At 39.5% G+C, this 19,123-nt stretch overlaps 4 protein-coding genes across 6 annotated transcripts; all 4 read left to right on the top strand.

The window, feature by feature from the left end:
• The first annotated feature begins 315 nt into the window (after positions 1 to 315).
• LOC145902774 (kelch-like protein 36) lies at positions 316 to 1,471 on the top strand. Its single transcript, XM_082990874.1, has 5 exons — positions 316 to 446; positions 522 to 671; positions 760 to 868; positions 993 to 1,156; positions 1,311 to 1,471. The coding sequence occupies exons 1-5, from the start codon at positions 362 to 364 to the stop codon at positions 1,469 to 1,471; spliced, it is 669 nt and encodes a 222-aa protein (XP_082847000.1). The 5' UTR covers positions 316 to 361.
• Positions 1,472 to 2,786: 1,315 nt separating this feature from the next.
• Positions 2,787 to 7,468, top strand: LOC145903746 (uncharacterized). 2 transcript variants are annotated; one of them, XM_082991875.1, is made up of 14 exons: positions 2,787 to 2,917; positions 3,095 to 3,208; positions 3,280 to 3,406; positions 3,485 to 3,697; positions 3,761 to 3,965; positions 4,020 to 4,138; positions 4,316 to 4,410; positions 4,547 to 4,692; positions 4,755 to 4,914; positions 5,160 to 5,254; positions 5,525 to 5,718; positions 5,948 to 6,084; positions 6,353 to 6,419; positions 6,485 to 7,468. In XM_082991875.1, the coding sequence occupies exons 2-14, from the start codon at positions 3,169 to 3,171 to the stop codon at positions 7,224 to 7,226; spliced, it is 2,340 nt and encodes a 779-aa protein (XP_082848001.1). In that variant the 5' UTR covers positions 2,787 to 2,917; positions 3,095 to 3,168; the 3' UTR covers positions 7,227 to 7,468. The 2 variants fall into 2 exon arrangements, with proteins under 2 accessions (XP_082848001.1, XP_082848000.1); XM_082991874.1 differs by having other exon boundaries at positions 4,307 to 4,410.
• A 1,447-nt stretch (positions 7,469 to 8,915) lies between these two features.
• On the top strand, positions 8,916 to 16,525 carry LOC145903745 (uncharacterized). 2 transcript variants are annotated; one of them, XM_082991873.1, is made up of 21 exons: positions 8,916 to 8,999; positions 9,176 to 9,289; positions 9,361 to 9,487; positions 9,565 to 9,777; positions 9,840 to 10,044; positions 10,100 to 10,218; positions 10,387 to 10,490; positions 10,626 to 10,771; positions 10,834 to 10,993; positions 11,255 to 11,349; positions 11,619 to 11,812; positions 12,088 to 12,224; positions 12,497 to 12,962; positions 13,065 to 13,368; positions 13,604 to 13,722; positions 13,795 to 13,879; positions 14,085 to 14,235; positions 14,898 to 14,964; positions 15,211 to 15,271; positions 15,348 to 15,412; positions 15,538 to 16,525. In XM_082991873.1, exons 2-21 carry the CDS (start codon positions 9,250 to 9,252, stop codon positions 16,277 to 16,279), a joined length of 3,600 nt encoding a protein of 1,199 aa, XP_082847999.1. In that variant the 5' UTR covers positions 8,916 to 8,999; positions 9,176 to 9,249; the 3' UTR covers positions 16,280 to 16,525. The 2 variants fall into 2 exon arrangements, with proteins under 2 accessions (XP_082847999.1, XP_082847998.1); XM_082991872.1 differs by having other exon boundaries at positions 13,792 to 13,879.
• Positions 16,526 to 16,967: 442 nt separating this feature from the next.
• Positions 16,968 to 18,876, top strand: LOC145902773 (zinc finger and BTB domain-containing protein 18.3-like). The gene is made up of 7 exons (XM_082990873.1): positions 16,968 to 17,093; positions 17,169 to 17,318; positions 17,408 to 17,517; positions 17,636 to 17,798; positions 17,953 to 18,077; positions 18,296 to 18,422; positions 18,527 to 18,876. Exons 1-7 carry the CDS (start codon positions 17,009 to 17,011, stop codon positions 18,874 to 18,876), a joined length of 1,110 nt encoding a protein of 369 aa, XP_082846999.1. The 5' UTR covers positions 16,968 to 17,008.
• Positions 18,877 to 19,123: the final 247 nt, after the last annotated feature.

Below are 19,123 nucleotides of genomic sequence, written 5' to 3'. Positions count from 1 at the left end.
TTTGCGTTAATCCCTCGATGTTGTATGTAGGGATGAGGCTCTAATCCCCACCAATGTAAGAGGTTTATACCACCCTTTCTCTTTTATAAGAACCTTCGTCGGGCATTTATCTTCTTACAGCGATCGGTCTAGCCCGAAGCTTACGTAGGATGATCCTCAATAGTGCTCTGGAGTTTCGAGTGTCGCAAAGACAGGCCAACACTTTTAGTAGTTGTGTTTCTAGCAGTTGTGTTTCTAGCACAGTTGCGTGGTGAGGTTTGGAGTTACTTTTACAACCAGCTTAACAGGGAAAATTGCTTAAAACGCGTTTTGATTTCGACAGGTGTTGGAGGTTAGTTGATTTCCTAAATTAAGGGGGGAAATGTCAGAACCAGACAAAACCAACATTTTGCCCGTTAAGCACACAACATACGTACTACAGAGATTACAAGAGCAACGAGTCAACGGTAAGTTTTGTTTAGCCATGCAGTTTAAAATGCCGCAAAATTAAAGATCTTAAACAGCTGGATTTAACCACACAGGTTTGTTTTGTGACGCAACACTGATAGTGGAGGGAGAAAAATTTCGGGTGCACAAATCGTTTCTTGCAGCTAACAGCGATTATTTCTTATCCCTTTTCACGTCAGCACACGAGCAGCAAAATTTCGTACTGGCAGGTGTTCCACTTCAAGGTATAAAGTTGATAAATGCACATAAACTATGTGGAACTGATAGGTATTGTTTGATGACCATAGCTGGAAAATACATTTGTTTGTGCAGGATTTCGAGTGCTCATGGATTTCGTCTACACAAGCTCGTTCGTGCTTAACTTTTCTAACGTGCACGACGTCTACAAGGCATCGTCTGTGCTGGACTTTCACCACGTAAAGGTGCCGTTTAAATTTTTCTTGTGAAGTGTATTGAATCGTAAACACTTTAAATAGAGATGAAACACTTTAAAAAATTTGTTCTACTGTTGCACAAAACCCCTTCAATGCATTAGTAATTTTGTGGGCAGCATGTGAGAAGGTGTACAGGAAAATTAAACACAACGTGGAGCCAACCGGCTTGGAATATCGCACGAGCCGGAGAGACCGCTTTCGACCCGCTCAAGACGCCTTAGACCGTGATCATGGAGTTTTCGGTTTAACTTCGTCGTCAAGTCCGCACAGTAGAGGTTTGTTCAAGAAAGAAATAATAGCCAGCTTACTGATGTTTCACGTTTTTTCCCCATTTATTGCAGGAACTGTGCGTGTTTTTAATATTTTATATAGCCAATATATTGTTTTGCCAACTATTGGGACTTCAGAGTCATTACTATTTTGTGATAGGATCTCCCCCAGTTGGACTCCTTGATGCTGAGAAACGTTCTGATTTGTCACAAAGCTTTCTTCCTGTTCGCTCGAGCGGTCTCGATATTCGCACTTCTCCCCACCAAGCTGATGCGCCATCATTCGTAAATGAAAAAAATGCTGACACAGCACAATGCTGACGTAAACACTAAGTAGTCAGAATATATTAAACAGCTTTAAAACTTGCCCGACTTCCACTTTCGTATATGACATGCCACAAATTTTGGTTCAATGAATCTAATGGTATGTATTCGATTTGAATAAGCCTTTGCTGAGCAGACAGCCCGATAAGACATAGAAAAAACAAGATCGAATATGTAATCAAAATTGTTTGCATGTAGGTCGATTCGCGAGCCCTGTAAGCATAGAAGACATAGTGGACGCTTTATCACCACCAATCGCAGAGGCAAAGTTCGTGGTTGAATGTTCGGAAATCGGATTGCAGAAAACGTCCGCCGCCGATTTGCCTGTTTCTCTCGACTCTGACCCCAGCGACCCGGAACAACACGACTGTGACTGGTCATCCCAGAATGCGGACATAAAGCCTGTTTTCTCGGAACCATGGAAAATTTTGTGTACCGAAAAAACTACTATGGTCATTCCCCAAGAACGGCCTAGGACCCAGAGAAACAGACGAAAGACGTCTAAAACGACGCGTATATCAATTGACAGCAGCGATGCTGATTGTTAAATATTTTTGTATTTCCTTTCTTTCTAACTTCTCAACATTCGACAATCGCCAACGCCAATATCTTTTGTTGACGGCGTGTTTTCGCTGCACTAAACATGTCTTGTGAATATTGCCCGAAAAGAAGTTAATAAAACCATTGTTCCATACACCTATCGCAGGCCATGGCAAGAAGAATGTTATGTAATTTTGGCTACAGCAATTCAGAATATCTATTGTGCAGAGACAAGAATTAAATGTAACTATTTAACTACACTGGGTTACATTAAAACTAGGGATGCACCGAAAGTTCGGTTTGCCGAATTTATTCGGCCGAAACTAAGGTTTTCGCAATTATTCGGTTTCGGCCGAATATTTCTGCAAAATTCGGCCGAAACCGAAACTTTTTTACTGCATATAACGCTGATATGCAAAGTTTAGAAAAGGTTAAAATCATTGTTTAAACTGTACGAGTGTGTTCGTTTCATTTGTTTACTTTCACAGATACGACAAAAATCAACTTTAAGCAGTTGGTACAGAAGACCAGGTTATTCTTCAAGCGCCAAAAAAGGCTGTATGACAGGATAAGATCTAATCCAGCACAAGTTTTGTTTAAATTTATTGCGTTTAAAGAGATGGATACCAAAATTTAGTTTCGGTTTATTCGGCCGAATTAATTCGGCAACTTTTGCCGAATATTCGGTTTCGGCCGAATATAAAAAAAGCTGTTTCGGTGCATCACTAATTAAAACCATACAATAAGAAAACACTGAAAGTATTCTGTAACGTATTTGGGGAAGTACCGTTAAAAAACCTAAAACAAAGGCATTTGCCAGCAGCAGGGCCCCCTTTACAAAATTGCCTGGGTTGGTAGGGAAGGAATATTTTCTACATTGGCATGGTGTGCATAGACAGAGAGGTATGTATTTTTTTTTTGTCGATGCTTAAGTGAATAATTTGGTTTTGTTGTTATTAAATACCATTATGGTTTTATCATTTTTGATAAAAGCAATGTTTGCAAAACCATATCAGCAAACTTTAAGTGAATTTGACTATAGTGACCAAAGCGTCACTGGTAATTATAATTCGTTTCTAGAGGGACATGTGATACACTGATTGGGAAACATGGCTAAAATTTTTGTTCCTGCTTATTGCAATGAGTTCTGAACTATGGAAAACTTCGCCAATTTTACTGTGTTTGATGTTTCAGGTGAACTCATGCTTTTGTTGTATTTGTGGTAAACTTGGATATGTGTTGTGTGTTTACTGTTTCTGCTATAGATGGAAATGCATCCTCCTATTCTGACAATTCAACAGTAGCTTTGCATATACTGTGGACATGCTTACTCTCGTTGGTTGCCATATTTTCCTGCATTGGAAACTTTTTGGTTTGTTTTACGCTGTACAGGCAAGTGGCATTAAGTTTACCAGTGTTTTATAATGTTTTTATTTTGGTTAATAATCAATGTTTCTTTTTTCAATTTAGGAGGAAATATCTTCTAACATCCAGCAACAAACTTGTGTTTAGCCTGACCTCATCAAATTTTGCCTTTGGTGTTCTTGTTTTTCCATTTGGCATAACTAGCAGTATAACCAGAGTTTGGCTATTTGGAAAAGTGTGGTGTTCACTCACCGGTTATCTTACAACATCATTGTTTGGTGCAAGCATTTTAACTTTGTCCCTGATTTCATATGACAGGTATATATAGTATATTGGGCCTATCGTTTTGCCATATGGTTTGAAATTGCCTTTATTTTGAAGATACTATGCAGTTGTTCATCCATTAAAATACCCCAATCATATTAGTAGTTGCCGTGTGACGGCTGCTATTATACTATGTTGGCTGGTGGCTTTGTGTTGTGCAGTACCCCCCTTGTTCGGTGCTTGGTCACAGTACCAATTCATCCCTGCCAGATTTGGCTGTTTTCCTCTTTGGGCTAAAAGTTATGGATTTAGTTTGTTTTGGGTGAGCATTACTTGACAAACTTCAATGGACACTTATCAATTTACTTTTTTGTAGATTCTAATATGCAGTATTTTTCCACTTTTTTGTGTGGTTTCTATGTATTGCACAATATTTAGTGTTGCACGGGATAAATATAAAGGTGCAACCATCGGACGGAGGCATATTGAGACAAGGTAACTGCTTTGCATATTAATGGATATTTAAGGTAGTGCGTGCAATATATCAATTATTTATTCTTTCTTAATTTTCGTTTATATTCTTGACATTATAAACAGCTATGGTTCTCACAGTCCACATTGCTGTTTAAAATATTAATGTGATTATTTATTAAATGTATTTAGTGCGTCCAGACAAAGATCACTACATTATGAAAAAAATGCATTTGTCAACAAAAATGCCCCTGGTTTTGAGCACATGGAAAAGAAGCGTTTAGCTTCTAAAACAAGTGAGTTTTTAATTATACATGTGTGTGAATGTATTTTAATTTCATAGCATCTTTAGGTTTGTTTTGTTTCAAATAAATCCTATACTTTTGCATCACGAAGTTACATTCAAACTCTGCTGTTTCATAACATTTTAAGGAACAACCCCATCACCTAGCAGAGGTTTTTATGAACTGCAAGCCACATTAAACCCAAGCTATGTGGAAGATTCCGGTATTGTCTCCACAGAGTATGCAGGGTGTTCCCAACAGTTGCACTCAGTGGTATATACCTCACCACATGAGGTGAAGTCGTTGGATGATGTATTTTAATCCTAACATATTACAGCTTTTTAAATGAATTGTAGCCAATGTATGAAGAAAAAGGAAACAATTCAAAAAATCAGAACGCTAATGCTTCAAGTTACAGTGGTACTAGGAAGTCATTAAAACGCCCTCCCTCAAGGGAGATTGAAGTCTTTACAAATGGGAGATCATGTTCTGTCCAGAGTCGCGTGTTGCGAAATGGTATTTCTAAACGTAAACGTGAAATATAAAGAAAATTATAAGTTGTTGCAAAAAGTTTTCTTATGCATTATACACTGAAAAGTCGCACTATTTTCGTGGTTTAAAAAACTCGATTTGTTGGACCTACGTATTTGCTTACTGGACACACGACCCCATAAAAAAATGCATGGTAAAATGTTCCCGTGAGATTTGTTTGCTTATGATGGATGTTGCAAAGGCTAAATAACTGTTAAAAATGCGTGCAGACTCACTTTCTTCGTCAACCAGAAGTCGTCGACAACTCTCCTTCAAACGCAATTTTCGTTTCTCGTATTTTCGTTATCACAAGAATCAACGAAAGGTAAGACAGCGCTACTGTTGATATATTTATAATACGATAGTCGCGGCGTTGCTCCTCGGTCGATTGATCATATATTATTTATAAAAAACTCCTTCGACTTTTGGTGCTAGTGACTTCATAATGCTACAGTAATGCATGGAACGTCAATATTTGTCTCTGTCATAACCCAATACAGCACACGCTCCGTGCAGCTCCACTCATTATTGTGACAATCAATCAATAAAAGTTACATTTAAAATGACGTGTTTTTTTCGTCCCCTTTTACCATAGGCATGTTGCACAATCTCGGTAATCGTGGGGTTCATACTGGTGGCTGTTGGTCCCTTTATAATTGTGTCATTGGCCGAAACCTTCCTTGATTCGAAAAACTACCTCGTGGAAGTGAGCGGTACAGTTGCTTCATACCGTCCGGTTGCGGTCGCCGATTGGTTGGTGTCGATCTCTACCATCCTCATGTACACAACGTATGTTATTGTGAATGCTAAACATTTAAAGGAATTCCTAAACACCTTGTGTTGAAACACGTGAAGAAAATACCGTATTAAAAATTATTTGCAAGAAAGTCATAAAGAAGAGCAATGCCTAAGCTACTCCATCACAAAATGCAGTAATTTTCCATCCCAAAACATATTTTAATTCTCTCTCATCATGACTGTCACGACTTGTAGCTTATATTTTACCATATATACATAGATGCGTATATTATCCTGTAATATACGGGTTGTGGAATGAGACTGTGAGACAAGAGATGATGTTGATAATTTGCGGCAAATCGAGAGGACCTCAGACGAGACGAACCCGCATTCTAAGTATTTCCACTCACATCAAAGGTAAACGACCCAGCATACCAATGTTGTGTTCTCACAATAACGAATAAAATCAATGTGCTGTGATATCGTCCTTTGTACAGCTATGCGCGTAACAAATTGTGTTACCTCCGGGATTGTGTATCTTGAACAAGTAGAAACATATTTTTTGTTGCCGCCGCTTGTATGTTATTCGTATAAAAGCGTAGTAGAAATGCTAGTCACAAACATTCCGGTCCTCCCCAATTAAACTCCAGCCTTAGTATTTACACACGTTTAACGAATCTTACAGATCTTGGATTGTCACCGCGTATCACGGCCGCCATAATGGACGAAAGTGCGGCTATCGACGTCAAAATGTGGGCATTTGAATCATTTGCTTGTATACTAAAGGATATTGATTTTAACATATAACGCATTGCAGAAATAAGCGAATACAGAAGAAGGGCCGCTACACAGCACCGGTCATTGAAACTGTACCTGAGGACATGCCCTTCGTCCACCCAGTGCAAAACGACGGCCTTACAGTTACATCAAACTACCAGCGCCGTGGAATGCAGCCTTTTGCTCAGGACCCAACTATGCCCATCCTTGACCAGCCAGACGCCAGCACGACGATCCAAGAAGTGAAACGACGTCTTATCGAGGAGACCGACGGATCGTACGATCCCGCGTCCAACCTTGCCGCGTTGGAACTGTACAGCGACACTGGCATCGTTCCACAGCCCCTCGGGACGGCTGTAAACAACTCTACCTCTTTTTCATCAGTCGGTACCTCTTTACAGGATGACCAGCAACTTCAAGGTCGCGACACCCACTCAGACACTGACTCGTCGACCGAGACAGCTACCTTTGCTAACACAACCAACGTGACCAAACCGGCACACCAAGTCGACCACGGAATCATCAATACAACCACGGTGGTGTACTATCTGCCTAATGAGACCATTGCCTACAAAACTCGTCTACCTTACGCGCCGCTAACACTGGGTCAGTTCAAGGCCAAGTTGCCTGCCAAGTGTCTCGGTTGCCGGTTTTACTTCAAGAAGTTCTCGCAGTCCATCAACAAGCCCACATTCTTCGAGTTCACAAAGGACGATGAGGTGCTTCCCTTGCACGATGACATAGTTATAGCAAAACTCAAGTTCGCTGACCCATCCCAGTAACGTCGCCACCCTCCTGTTCAAAATGTACTTCGACTTCACGCGCTGATTCATATCCACGCCGTGACTTCTTTCCCCCATCAAGTGCGTTCGTTTCGATGTTTTTATCCGTTTCGCCGTTGTAGTATAAAATAAGCGCGTTTTCGTATCTTGAATATATGCATGTAGCAATAACACGCCAGTGGTCTTGTTTTTTTCGTTGTTTGCGCTCCCTATCGTGTGCATGCTTTCCACTACATTTCTACCGCGCCCGACTTTTGTTTACAGTAAATTTCATACTAATATGTAGCCGTTGTCCTCTTAGTATAGGAACATAACACAAAACGGTCCTGTGATGTCATTTAAACCCTGTTGTCGACTGGGCCAATATTATTTTGCTCCCTTAAACTGATGTGCATCGCCGCAATAGCAAGCCTAAATTAAAGCATGGGCTCTGGTATAAAGGTTCAACCTATATGCGTAAGGCCCAGAATTTTAATCATTCTAAATTGTTATGCGATGGTGTGTTTAACCTACGCATTGCATAGAAACGGTAAAACTCAAATATCCGGTGAATTTTGTTGATCAAATATGCAGCTAAGAAACACACCCGATATCTTGGTTAAAGTAACTCTCACGCAAAGCGACCGTTTCACTCTAGAATGGCACACAGTCGAATATTAACACCAATTTGGGACGACGCCCGCGAATCACGTGTCGTGTGTCGTATAATCATACACTGATTTTTGCAACAGATCCCGTCAATTTAACGCCGTAAGCGGCTTAATGTGGTATTTCAAAATTTGCGGTGTGAAAAAATACGTCAACGCAATCTCCGGGTGTTCGAGGCCCAAGATATTCATTATAACCTCCAGTCTCATTCATTATAGACAACGCTTTTTACCCACAGTAGCAAAGTTATAGATTGCAATTAACAGACGTCAAACAATGCAGACTAATTCGCAGGTTCACATCCAGGTCAAATGTGTAATCAAAATTGTTTGTATGTAGGTCGATTCGCGAGCCCTGTAAGCATAGAAGACATAGTGGACGCTTCATCACCACCAATCGCAGAGGCAAAGTTCGTGGTGGAATGTTCGGAAATCGGATTGCAGAAAACGTCCGCCGCCGATTTGCCTGTTTCTCTCGACTCTGACCCCAGCGACCCGGAACAACACGACTGTGACTGGTCATCCCAGAATGTGGACATAAAGCCTGTTTTCTCGGAAACATGGAAAGTTTTGTGTACCGAAAAAACTACTATGGTCATTCCCCAAGAACGGCCTAGGACGCAGAGAAACAGACGAAAGACGTCTAAAACGACGCGTATATCAATTGACAGCAGCTATGCTGATTGTTAAATATTTTTGTATTTCCTTTCTTTCTAACTTCTCAACATTCGACAATCGCCAACGCCAATATCTTTTGTTGACGGCGTGTTTTCGCTGCACTAAACATGTCTTGTGAATATTGCCCGAAAAGAAGTTAATAAAACTATTGTTCCATACACCTATCGCAGGCCATGGCAAGAAGAATGTTATGTAGCTTTGGCTACGGCAATTCAGAGTATCTATTGTGCAAAAACAAGAATTAAATGTAACTATTTTACTACAGTGGGTTACATTAAAACCATACAATAAGAAAACACTGAAAGTATTTTGTAACGTATTTGGGGAAGTACCGTTAAAAAACCTAAAACAAAGGCATTTGCCAGCAGCAGGGCCCCCTTTACGAAATTGCCTGGGTTGGTAGGGAAGGAATATTTTCTACATTGGCATGGTGTGCATAGACAGAGAGGTATGTATTTTTTTTTCTGTCGATTCTTAAGTGAATAATTTGGTTTTGTTGTTATTAAATACCATTATGGTTGTATCATATTTGATAAAAGCAATGTTTGCAAATCCATATTAGCAAACTTTAAGTGACTTTGACTAGTTACCAAAGTGTCACTGGTAATTATAATTCGTTTCTAGAGGGACATGTGATACACTGATTGGGAAACATGGCTAAAATTTTGGTTCCTGCTTAGTGCAATGAGTTCTGAACCATGGAAAACTTCACCAATTTTACTGTGTTTGATGTTTCAGGTGAACTCATGCTTTTGTTGTATTTGTGGTAAACTTTGATATGTGTTGTGTATTTACTGTTTCTGGTATAGATGTAAATGTATCCTCCTATTCTGACAATTCAACAGTAGCTTTGCATATACTGTGGACATGCTTACTCTCGTTGGTTGCCATTATTTCCTGCATTGGAAACTTTTTGGTTTGTTTTACGCTGTACAGGCAAGTGGCATTATGTTTAGCAGTGTTTTATGATGTTTTTATTTTGGTTAATAATCATTGTTTCTTTTTTAATTTAGGAGGAAATATCTTCTAACATCCAGCAACAAACTTGTGTTTAGCCTGACCTCATCAAATTTTGCCTTTGGTGTTCTTGTTTTTCCATTTGGCATAACCAGCAGTATAACCAGAGTTTGGCTATTCGGAAAAGTGTGGTGTTCACTCACTGGTTATCTTACAACATCATTGTTTGGTGCAAGCATTTTAACTTTGTCGCTGATTTCATATGACAGGTATATTAGTATATTTGGCCTATCGTTTTGCTATATGGTTTGAAATTGCCTTTATTTTGAAGATACTATGCAGTTGTTCATCCATTAAAATACCCCAATCATATTAGTAGTTGCCGTGTGACGGCTGCTATTATTCTGTGTTGGCTGGTGGCTTTGTGTTGTGCAGTACCCCCCTTGTTCGGTGCTTGGTCACAGTACCAATTCATCCCTGCCAGATTTGGCTGTTTTCCTCTTTGGGCTAAAAATTATGGATTTAGTTTGTTTTGGGTGAGCATTACTTGACAAACTTTAATGGACACATATCGATTTACTTTTTTTGTAGATTCTAATATGCAGTATTTTTCCACTTTTTTGTGTGGTTTCTATGTATTGCACAATATTTAGTGTTGCACGGGATAAATATAAAGGTGCAACCATCGGACGGAGGCATATTGAGACAAGGTAACTGCTTTACATATTAATGGATATTTAAGGTAGTGCGTGCAATATATCAATTATTTATTCTTTCTTAATTTTCGTTTATATTCTTGACATTATAAACAGCTATGGTTCTCACAGTCCACATAGCGGTTTAAAATATTAATGTGATTATTTATTAAATGTATTTAGTGCGTCCAGACAAAGATCACTACATTATGAAAAAAATGCATTTGTCAACAAAAATGCCCCTGGTTTTGAGCACATGGAAAAGAAGCGTTTAGCTTCTAAAACAAGTGAGTTTTTAATTATACATGTGTGTGAATGTATTTTAATTTCATAGCATTTTTAGGTGTTTTGTTTCAAATAAATCCTATACTTTTGCATCACAAAGTTATATTCAAACTCTGCTCTTTCATAACATTTTAAAGGAACAACCCCATCACCCAGCAGAGGTTTTTATGAACTGCAAGCCACATTAAACCCAAGCTATGTGGAAGATTCCGGAATTGTCTCCACAGAGTATGCAGGATGTTCCCAGCAGTTGCACTCAGTGGTAGACACCTCACCACATGAGGTGAAATCGTTGGATGATGTATTTTAATCCTAACATATTACAGCTTTTTAAATGAATTGTAGCCAATGTATGAAGAAAAAGGAAACAATTCAAAAAATCAGAACGCTAATGCTTCAAGTTACAGTGGTATTAGGAAGTCATTAAACCGCCCTCCCTCAAGGGAGATTGAGGTCTTTACAAATGGGAGATCATGTTCTGTCCAGAGTCGCGTGTTGCGAAATGGTATTTCTAAACGTAAACGTGAAATATAAAGAAAATTATAAGTTTTTGCAAAAAGTTTTCTCACGCGATATACACTAAAAAGTCGCACTATTTTCGTGGTTTCAAAACTTGCTTAAAACTCGAATTATTGGACCTACCTATTCGCTTACTGGACACTAATGTCCGACTGCCTAAAACAATGCATCGTAAAATGTTCCCGTAAGATTTGTTTGCTTATGATGGATCTTGCAAAGGCTAATTAACTGTTAAAAATGCGTGCAGACTCACTTTCTTCGTCAACCAGAAGTCGTCGACAACTCTCCTTCAAACGCAATTTTCGTTTCTCGTATTTTCGTTATTACAAGAATCAACGAAAGGTAAGACAGCGCTACTGTTGATATATTTATAATACGATAGTCGCGGCGTTGCTCCTCGGTCGATTGATCATATATTATTTATAAAAAACTCCTTCGACTTTTGGTGCTAGTGACTTCATAATGCAACAGTAGTGCATGGAACGTCAATATTTGTCTCTGTCATAACCCAATACACACACGCTCCGTGCAGCTCCACTCATTATTGTGACAATCAATCAATAAAAGTTACATTTAAAATGACGTGTTTTTTTCGTCCCCTTTTACCTTAGGCATGTTGCACAATCTCGGTAATCGTGGGGTTTATACTGGTGGCTGTTGGTCCCTTTATAATTGTGTCATTGGTCGAAACCTTCCTTGATTCGAAAAACTACCTCGTGGAAGTGAGCGGTACAGTTGCTTCATACCGTCCGGTTGCGGTCGCCGATTGGTTGGTGTCGATCTCTACCATCCTCATGTACACAACGTATGTAATTGTGAATGCTAAACATTTAAAGGAATTCCTAAACACCTTGTGTTGAAACACGTGAAGAAAATACTGTATTAAAAATTATATACAAGGAAGTCTTTAAGAAGAGAAATGCCTAAGCTACAAATACTGGAAATTTTTGTCTTAGAGGAACCCAGTTTTGTAGATTTTCCATCACAAAATGCAGTAATTTTCCATCACAAAACATATTTTGATTCTCCATCATCATGACTGACACGACTTGTAGCTTATATTTTACCATATACACATAGATGCGTATATTATCCTGTAATATACGGGTTGTGGAATGAGACTGTGAGACAAGAGATGATGTCGATAATTTGCGGCAAATCGAGAGGACCTCAGACGAGACGAACCCGCATTCTAAGTATTTCCACTCACATCAAAGGTAAACACTAACGACCCAGCAAAAAAATGTTGTGTTGTCACAATAACGACTTATTCAATGTGTTGCGATTTTGTCCTGTGTACAGCTGTGCGCATAAAAATTGTGTTACCTCCGGGATTGTGTATCTTCAACAAGTAGAAACATATTTTTTGTTGCCGCCACTTGTATGTTATTCGTATAAAAGTGCAGTAGAATTGCTAGTTACAAACATTCCGGTCCTCACCAATTAAACTCCAGTCTTAGTATTTACACACGTTTAACGAATCTTACAGATCTTGGATTGTCACCACGTATCACGGCCGCCATAATGGACGAAAGTGCGGCTATGGCAGCTGTTGTTTACCCGATGCAAGTCGAAACAAAGTCCAGTAAAAAGGCGCGCTCATCGTCGTTGCGGAAGATATCAAGGACTGAGCATTCAATGAAATCAAAGCATCCGCCACGTCCCCCAGGCAACAACTTGGGCGTCCCCGACAAGCGCCCAACGTGTTGGAAACAAACCCATCACAATGTACTTGAAGATACTGATGGCCTCAATGTGTTCAAGCATTTTTTGGAAGAAAGCAAGCTTGAATGTATTTTGGAATGCTGGTTGGCAATGAAAGGATTTAAAAGCTTTGGTCTTAAGTCTAATGGTCATAACAGCGGCAACTCTTCTGCTGCGTCATCCACCACAGGTTCAATGTCCAGCAGGAATCAGGTTGCTATGAAAATGGATGATGAGACCACAGAAAGAAGGTTTGTAAAGCATGGCATAACTCTCAAACATTTGGTTTGAGTCATTATTTGTAAACTTCACATTTATATGATGTTTCATTATCTCTTATTCTTTCCGTTCAGGTTTAAACTGGCTAAGACGATCTACAAAAAGTTTCTGAGTAGGAGTGCAACAAATGCTGTGTCATCAATTATCAAAGGGCCGACGAAGAGCTACATCGGACAACAAATAAAAATTGCTTACAAGAACAGCAAAGGCCTGGACTCTGATCTTTTTCACCAAGCGCAAACAGAAATTGAACTTAATATGGAAGCAGAGCTTCACAGCAAGTTTTTGAACAGCGACAATTTTATACAGTACTCAAACCAATATGATAGCATGAGCCCCAAAGCAGGAAATACCCCGCTTCAAAGACAACAACCAGAGGTTAAATTTTAATAGATGTTTTTATTATTATTTACAATATAATATATCAGTGTTCAACTTGTTTCTAACTTTTACAGTTGCTTTTGTTTAGTATATGTTTGTACCTATTCCAACATCCAACTGCCAGACACTGATCATTATCGCATTAATATATCCAAATGGCTATCTCCTGCGTTGTCACCAATTGCTATAACCCCCACAAAAATAATCAAAAACTACTTGTTTTATTATTAAGAGTAAGGAGCCCGCTGCAGCCAAATCCACAAACAGAAATGCACCACAAGTCATTCCTGCAGACACTGGATATTTACCTCCAATTAATGAGGATGGTGAATGGAATCCTGCACATTCAAAGTATATAGTTTTTTTTTTGTTTGTTTGTTTTTCCTTCAGTAGTTATCTAAACTTCAATTTGTTTAACAGAAGGCCAGGAATATTAAAAATGGCCATCAAAAATTCAATAGAGCAAAAACTGAAAGACGGAGATATAAACGTTTATGATAGCAAACAGGTACATATATGCCTAATAGCTTTAAGTCAATGGTTTATTCTTCTGAAAAGTGTGATTTTTGGCAGTGTCTAGCTATTTTGCTCTATGCATATATGCAATATATGAATTTGAATTTATCCTAAGAACTAAGTTGATGGGCCTAAATTTTCAACAACGATCCCAGTAAAATTATTCAGTTGTAAGCTTTATATTTTCAACATTGCAGCCAAGTGCAGCCTTGCCATATTACACGCCCAATATGTACTGGGTTCCCCCTGCATCAGCTATTGGAAGCGACAAGTCATCCGATGCCACTTCAGACACCTTGTCCTGTTCTGACAGAAGTTTTGAAGGGCTTTCTTCACACCAAAGAAGTTGTAAGCCAACCTTTGTAATACATAATAATTTATAACACAGGTTGAAGATGTGTACTTTTCAAAGCTGTTGCTTAACTCTCTGTGGTAGAAACAATAAATAACCAAATTTTGAACTACTGTGAGAACAGTTACTGAAAAAACTTTGTTACAAATACTAATGATGTCAAAAGCCAATTACTAAAATTTCATGTTTAATTATTTTAGTAAAAACAAAAACAAAATTCATGTTTAATTATTTTGTTTTGTATTTGCTATGTATACTCACATACATCTTATAAAATCATTGAAATATGTTTTAATCAACTTGCATACCAAATAGACCAGAGGTCGGCAACCCATGGCTCATTCCTTTGTTCTTGTACCACAGAGACAACAATCTCATTAAATAAAAGAATAATTTGTAGAAATATTCCACATTTTGCATTTCTGTATGCTTGGTCATACCTGTATATTTTGCAAAGGTTTCATTGCAATTTGTAAACATGTAGTGATGCTTATTCTAACTCCTTTAAAACATGCTTTCGTTGCTCTGAGTATGTTTTAGTGTGAGAAAAGGGCTTAACTGGCTTTTTGTTTGCCGTAGTTTGCCGACCTATACAGCGAAAAATTTAACCGAATAATGAAACTAAAGATATGATATAATATTTTTTTTGTTTTTTTAGCATCCCATAAGCGTTTTCATTATGGCTCAAATTTGCCTGAATGCTGTCACATACCACTAACATCAAGGTAAATGATTCCTTTTAATACAACCTGGCTAAGTATATTGTATTGTTAACTATAGAACATATACCAATCTATTTAACTATTTGTACATAACCCATTCAACAAGTGGTTAATGATTTTTTTTAATTGGGAATTGTCGGGACTCTTGGTATATATATTATATGTGGGATTATATGCGTCTTGAAAACAAAATCTCTTTGGTCAAAATTTTATCACAGTTTAATGTGAAATGAAAAGTGCTTTTTAAAGGTGTCGAGACATACCAATGCTTGCTGAAAAGGACCCTGAAGCTTTTTTCATGCAACTACCGGTAAAAAAAACAACTTAATTTCATTTTGCAGGTTTGTGGTCGTGCAATGCATTGACGATTTTTGATGCATTTTCAGGTTGTGCCAGTGGACAAAAATCAGATGATTCATGCGTGGATTCAAACGCCTCAGGCTTACCCAAAGTAAGTACACAAAAGAGTGTCAAGACCATTATGGTAAAATTTGAAATGCGACGTCAAAATGTGACCATTTGAATCATTTGCTTGTATACTAAAGGATATTGATTTTAACATATAACGCATTGCAGAAATAAGCGAATACAGAAGAAGGGCCGCTACACAGCACCGGTCATTGAAACTGTACCTGAGGACATGCCCTTCGTCCACCCAGTGCAAAACGACGGCCTTACAGTTACACCAAACTACCAGCGCCGTGGAATGCAGCCTTTTGCTCAGGACCCAACTATGCCCATCCTTGACCAGCCAGACGCCAGCACGACTATCCAAGAAGTGAAACAACGTCTTATCGAGGAGACCGACGGATCGTACGATCCCGCGTCCAACCTTGCCGCGTTGGAACTGTACAACGACACTGGCATCGTTCCACAGCCCCTCGGGACGGCTGTAAACAACTCTACCTCTTTTTCATCAGTCGGTACCTCTTTACAGGATGACCAGCAACTTCAAGGTCGCGACACCCACTCAGACACTGACTCGTCGACCGAGACAGCTACCTTTGCTAACACAACCGACGTGACCAAACCGGCACACCAAGTCGACCACGGAATCATCAATACAACCACGGTGGTGTACTATCTGCCTAATGAGACCATTGCCTACAAAATTCGTCTACCTTACGCGCCGCTAACACTGGGTCAGTTCAAGGCCAAATTGCCTGCCAAGTGTCTCGGTTGCCGGTTTTACTTCAAGAAGTTCTCGCAGTCCATCAACAAGCCCACATTCTTCGAGTTCACAAAGGACGATGAGGTGCTTCCCTTGCACGATGACATAGTTATAGCAAAACTCAAGTTCGCCGACCCATCCCAGTAACGTCGCCACCCTCCTGTTCAAAATGTACTTCGACTCCACGCGCTGATTCATATTCACGCCGTGACTTCTTTCCCCCATCAAGTGCGTTCGTTTCGATGTTTTTATCCGTTTCGCCGTTGTAGTATAAAATAAGCGCGTTTTCGTATCTTGAATATATGCATGTAGCAATAACACGCCAGTGGTCTTGTTTTTTCGTTGTTTGCGCTCCCTATCGTGTGCATGCTTTCCACTACATTTCTACCGCGCCCGACCTTTGTTTACAGTAAATTTCATACTAATATATAGCCGTTGTCCTCTTAGTATAGGAACATAACACAAAACGGTGCTGTGATGCCATTTAAACTTTGTTGTCGACTGGGCCAATATTATTTGCGTTAATCCCTCGATGTTGTATGTAGGGATGAGGCTCTAATCCCCACCAATGTAAGAGGTTTATACCACCCTTTCTCTTTTATAAGAACCTTCGTCGGGCATTTATCTTCTTACAGCGATCGGTCTAGCCCGAAGCTTACGTAGGATGATCCTCAATAGTGCTCTGGAGTTTCGAGTGTCGCAAAGACAGGCCAACACTTTTAGTAGTTGTGTTTCTAGCAGTTGTGTTTCTAGCACAGTTGCGTGGTGAGGTTTGGAGTTACTTTTACAACCAGCTTAACAGGGAAAATTGCTTAAAACGCGTTTTGATTTCGACAGGTGTTGGAGGTTAGTTGATTTCCTAAATTAAGGGGGAAAATGTCAGAACCAGACAAAACCAACATTTTGCCCGTTAAGCACACAACATACGTACTACAGAGATTACAAGAGCAACGAGTCAACGGTAAGTTTTGTTTAGCCATGCAGTTTAAAATGCCGCAAAATTAAAGATCTTAAACAGCTGGATTTAACCACACAGGTTTGTTTTGTGACGCAACACTGATAGTGGAGGGAGAAAAATTTCGGGTGCACAAATCGTTTCTTGCAGCAAACAGCGATTATTTCTTATCCCTTTTCACGTCAGCACACGAGCAGCAAAATTTCGTACTGGCAGGTGTTCCACTTCAAGGTATAAAAGTTGATAAATGCACATAAACTATGTGGAACTAATAGGTATTGTTTGATGACCATAGCTGGAAAATACATTTGTTTGTGCAGGATTTCGAGTGCTCATGGATTTCGTCTACACAAGCTCGTTCGTGCTTAACTTTTCTAACGTGCACGACGTCTACAAGGCATCGTCTGTGCTGGACTTTCACCACGTAAAGGTGCCGTTTAAATTTTTCTTGTGAAATGTATTGAATCGTAAACACTTTAAATAGAGATGAAACAAAAATTTGTTCTACTGTTGCACAAAACCCCTTCAATGCATTAGTAATTTTGTAGGCAGCATGTGAGAAGGTGTACAGGAAAATTAAACACAACGTGGAGCCAACCGGCTTGGAATATCGCACGAGCCGGAGAGACCGCTTTCGACCCGCTCAAGACGCCTTAGACCGTGATCATGGAGTTTTCGGTTTAACTTCGTCGTCAAGTCCGCACAGTAGAGGTTTGTTCAAGAAAGAAATAATAGCCAGCTTACTGATGTTTCACGTTTTTTCCCCATTTATTGCAGGAACTGTGCGTGTTTTTAATATTTTATATAGCCAATATATTGTTTTGCCAACTATTGGGACTTCAGAGTCATTACTATTTTGTGATAGGATCTCCCCCAGTTGGACTCCTTGATGCTGAGAAACGTTCTGATTTGTCACAAAGCTTTCTTCCTGTTCGCTCGAGCGGTCTCGATATTCGCACTTCTCCCCACCAAGCTGATGCGCCATCATTCGTAAGTGAAAAAAATGCTGACACGGCACAATGCTGACGTAAACACTAAATAGTCAGAATATATTAAACAGCTTTAAAACTTGCCCGACTTCCACTTTCGTATATGACATGCCACCAATTTTGTAATCGGATTAAAGTGCAAAATAATTTGACAAATTTGGTCATGGCTTTTGCCTTGGCCAACTTCCTGCTGAGCATTATCAATTATCTATTTCAAAGGTCAAACCGCGCCTGAAACGAAAGGTTAAAGTCGAACCTTGCGAGGAAATCAACCTGACAGATGCCGAACGGACTCCCAAACGTCCGAAGGATGCCTCAACCGACCATTCGTTCAATGAATCTAATGGTATGAAAAATGTATTCGATTTGAATAAGCCTTTGCTGAGCAGGCAGCCCGAAAAGATACAAAAAAACAAGGTCAAATGTGTAATCAAAATTGTTTGTATGTAGGTCGATTCGCGAGCCCTGTAAGCATAGAAGACATAGTGGACGCTTCATCACCACCAATCGCAGAGGCAAAGTTCGTGGTAGAATGTTCGGAAATCGGATTGCAGAAAACGTCCGCCGCCGATTTGCCTGTTTCTCTCGACTCTGACCCCAGCGACCCGGAACAACACGACTGTGACTGGTCATCCCAGAATGCGGACATAAAGCCTGTTTTCTCGGAACCATGGAAAGTTTTGTGTACCGAAAAAACTACTATGGTCGTTCTCCAAGAACGGCCTAGGACCCAGAGAAACAGACGAAAGACGTCTAAAACGACGCGTATATCAATTGACAGCAGCGATGCTGATTGTTAAATATTTTTGTATTTCCTTTCTTTCTAACTTCTCAACATTCGACAATCGCCAACGCCAATATCTTTTATTGACGGCGTGTTTTCGCTGCACTAAACATGTCTTGTGAATATTGCCTGAAAAGAAGTTAATAAAACTATTGTTCCATACACCTATCGCAGGCCATGGCAAGAAGAATGTTATGTAACTTAGCTACGGCAATTCAGAGTATCTATTGTGCAGAGACAAGAATTAAATGTAACTATTTTAC

Source organism: Ascidia mentula, chromosome 5 (assembly GCF_947561715.1).
Source record: "Ascidia mentula chromosome 5, kaAscMent1.1, whole genome shotgun sequence".
NCBI lineage: Eukaryota > Metazoa > Chordata > Ascidiacea > Phlebobranchia > Ascidiidae > Ascidia > Ascidia mentula.
The sequence above is the reverse complement of the archived record's forward strand: the minus strand, read 5'-3'. Positions and strand labels throughout refer to the sequence as shown.

What these genes read in the sequence shown, in the direction of transcription:
- LOC145902774 (XM_082990874.1), top strand. Translation starts at nt 362, where the DNA reads ATGTCAGAACCAGACAAAACCAACATTTTGCCCGTTAAGCACACAACA. An exon ending in ACAAGAGCAACGAGTCAACG is followed by an intron (nt 447 to 521) that starts GTAAGTTTTGTT and finishes TTAACCACACAG; the next exon opens with GTTTGTTTTGTGACGCAACA. An exon ending in CTGGACTTTCACCACGTAAA is followed by an intron (nt 869 to 992) that starts GGTGCCGTTTAA and finishes AGTAATTTTGTG; the next exon opens with GGCAGCATGTGAGAAGGTGT.
- LOC145903745 (XM_082991872.1), top strand. Translation starts at nt 9,250, where the DNA reads ATGGAAAACTTCACCAATTTTACTGTGTTTGATGTTTCAG. An exon ending in CACATACCACTAACATCAAG is followed by an intron (nt 14,965 to 15,210) that starts GTAAATGATTCC and finishes TGCTTTTTAAAG; the next exon opens with GTGTCGAGACATACCAATGC. An exon ending in CTTTTTTCATGCAACTACCG is followed by an intron (nt 15,272 to 15,347) that starts GTAAAAAAAACA and finishes ATGCATTTTCAG; the next exon opens with GTTGTGCCAGTGGACAAAAA.
- LOC145902773 (XM_082990873.1), top strand. Translation starts at nt 17,009, where the DNA reads ATGTCAGAACCAGACAAAACCAACATTTTGCCCGTTAAGCACACAACA. An exon ending in TGGACTTTCACCACGTAAAG is followed by an intron (nt 17,518 to 17,635) that starts GTGCCGTTTAAA and finishes GTAATTTTGTAG; the next exon opens with GCAGCATGTGAGAAGGTGTA. An exon ending in AAGCTGATGCGCCATCATTC is followed by an intron (nt 18,078 to 18,295) that starts GTAAGTGAAAAA and finishes TCTATTTCAAAG; the next exon opens with GTCAAACCGCGCCTGAAACG.
- LOC145903746 (XM_082991874.1), top strand. Translation starts at nt 3,169, where the DNA reads ATGGAAAACTTCGCCAATTTTACTGTGTTTGATGTTTCAG. An exon ending in TCCCTGATTTCATATGACAG is followed by an intron (nt 3,698 to 3,760) that starts GTATATATAGTA and finishes TTTATTTTGAAG; the next exon opens with ATACTATGCAGTTGTTCATC. An exon ending in TATATACCTCACCACATGAG is followed by an intron (nt 4,693 to 4,754) that starts GTGAAGTCGTTG and finishes AATGAATTGTAG; the next exon opens with CCAATGTATGAAGAAAAAGG.